At 48.4% G+C, this 2500-nt stretch overlaps 1 protein-coding gene across 1 annotated transcript in view; it reads left to right on the forward strand.

Annotated features, from left to right (window-relative positions):
* Positions 1-2500, forward strand: part of LOC143298574 (extracellular matrix protein 3-like) — a 304988-nt gene that overhangs the window by 17942 nt on the left and 284546 nt on the right. The window contains exons 3-4 of the mRNA XM_076611454.1: positions 321-536; positions 2144-2470. Of these exons, the coding sequence (XP_076467569.1) occupies positions 321-536; positions 2144-2470 (543 nt within the window). The remainder of the gene's footprint in view (positions 1-320; positions 537-2143; positions 2471-2500) is intronic.

Here is a 2500-nt window from a genome sequence, read left to right on the forward strand (position 1 = left end):
AGCACACACAAACACATAAAGTAGATAGATACCTCGCTACTGTGACATACTGCTAAAACCAGCCTTCGTGTGTGTATGTGTGTCCTCCCTCCAAAAAACAAGGTAACGGTGTTGGGGGCAGCCTCGGGACTACCTTGATACGACGTGGTCACCACAGACCCCCCCTCCCCTATCACCCCTATACACCCCCCCACTCCCCACCCCCACCCACTCCCAACAATGCACACACAAACACAAAGTATATAGATACCTCGCTACTGTGACATACTGCTAAAACCAGCCTTCGTGTGTGTATGTGTGTCCTCCCTCCAAAAAACAAGGTAACGGTGTTGGGGGCAGCCTCCGGACTACCTCGGTATGGCGTGGTCACCAACGACACGACGCAGCTGGAGATGGTGGACTGTGACCTCTTCCTGACCCTGGGGGTCGGCTACCGCCACTCGGCCGACACCAACTCCCCCAACAGGGATTACCTGCCCTTGGTGGTGGAGATCCTGGATCAGGCCGGGAACATGCTGAAGCAGGAGTACTTCCAGGTAAAAAAAGAAAAAAAAAAAAAAAAAAAGAGCTACGTGAGAGAGAACTAGGTGTTCTGGCACTACTTCCTGGTTAGAGAACTGGTTGTTCTACTTCCTGGTTAGAGAACTGGTTGTTCTACTTCCTGGTTAGAGAACTGGTTGTTCTACTTCCGGGTAAGCTGAGAGAGAACTAGGTGTTCTTGCACTACTTCCAGGTTAGAGAACTGGTTGATTTACTTCCAGGTGAGGCTGCGTGAGAGAGAATCTGTTGTTCTGGTACTACTTCCAGGTTAAATAAACCGTTTGTTCTACTTCCAGCTACGATGAGAGAGAGCTAGGTATTCCAGTACTACCTCCAGGTGAGATAACTGGTTGATCCCCTTCCAGGAACATGTGATAGAACTGAGTGTTCTACTTACAGGTTAGAGAACATGTGGTTCAACTTCCAGGTACAGTTGAGGGAACTCGTTGTTCAATCTCGAGTGTCTTTTTACTGTTGTGTGTGGCGGTGTTTTCATCTTATTATACTTTGCAAATATTGTCTATGAATTGCTTGTATGTAATATTTGATAAATTCACGTCAGTATGATTGATTACATCAAATGCAGTGCCTACGCATGTGGATTAAAACACACAGCTCAAAGACAAAAATAAACAACAAGGCAAGTGGAACCACAGACCTAATGCAAATACAGCATGATTCTGCCACATCCATCACACGCACAAAGCATGTGGAACCAACAAACTTATGCAATACTCACTGGTTCCTCCACACCCCCACATCCACCAAACATGTGGAACTAACAAATCTTATGCAGAACTTACTGTTTCTTCCACACCCCACATCCACCAAACATGTGGAACTAACAAATCTTATGCAGAACTCACTGGCTCCTCCACACCCCCACATCCACCAAACATGTGGAACTAACAAATCTTATGCATAACTTACTGTTTCTTCCACACCCCACATCCACCAAACATGTGGAACTAACAAATCTTATGCAGAACTTAATGTTTCTTCCACACCTCACATCCACAAAGCATGCAGAACTACAAACTTAACGCAATACTTTCTGTTTGTGTCGCACCACCCCACATCGACAAAGCATGTGGAACCAACAAATGTAACGCAATAGTCACTGTTTCTACCACATCCACCAAGTATGTGGAACCACAAATCTAAAGCAATACTTTCTTTGTGCAACCCTCCTCCCCTCCACGCCTCCTCACCCCCTTCCACACACATGCACAAAATATGTGGAGCCAAAAAACGTAACGCAATGCTCAATGTTTCTCTCCCATATCCCACACCCCGGTTCCAGACGATGATACGTATCCAGCATGTAGAACCAATAAATCTGATGCAATATTTTGTTTCTTACACCCCCACATCCCACAAAACACGTGGAACCAACAAACCTAACGCAATGACTCACTGTTTCTCTCTCCCACCCACACCTTCACACCCCCCCCCCGGGCTCCAGACGATGGTATGGATCCAGCATGTGGAACCAACACATTTGATGCAGTACGTACTGTAACTCACACACGCTCCACAGCCCACAAAGCATGTGGAACCAACAAACCTAACGCAAAGCTGACTGTTTCTCTCTCCCACCCAGACAATGGTACGGATCCAGGAAGGGAAACAGAACGAGCGGCCCACGCCCAGCTTCAACAGCCGGCTGTCCATGGAGGTGGACCAGTTCGTCATGACGGCCCTCACCCCGGACATCTTGGCCGCAGAGGACGTGGAGACCGACAACAACAACCTCATCTTCAACCTCACCCAACCCTTGCTGCCCGGTCAAGGTCACTTCGTCTCCACGGACGACCGCAACCAGCCAATCACGTCGTTCTACCAGAGTGACGTCAGGCAGTTTAAGATCGCTTACAAACCGCCGGCGGAGGATTCTGACGAGCGGAGGGTGGTGATGGTGGAGGTGGAGGTGAGTGATGGGTTTGGGAGTGTGTGTGGG

The sequence above is a fragment of the Babylonia areolata genome, chromosome 24 (genome assembly GCF_041734735.1).
Source record: "Babylonia areolata isolate BAREFJ2019XMU chromosome 24, ASM4173473v1, whole genome shotgun sequence".
Lineage (NCBI taxonomy): Eukaryota > Metazoa > Mollusca > Gastropoda > Neogastropoda > Buccinidae > Babylonia > Babylonia areolata.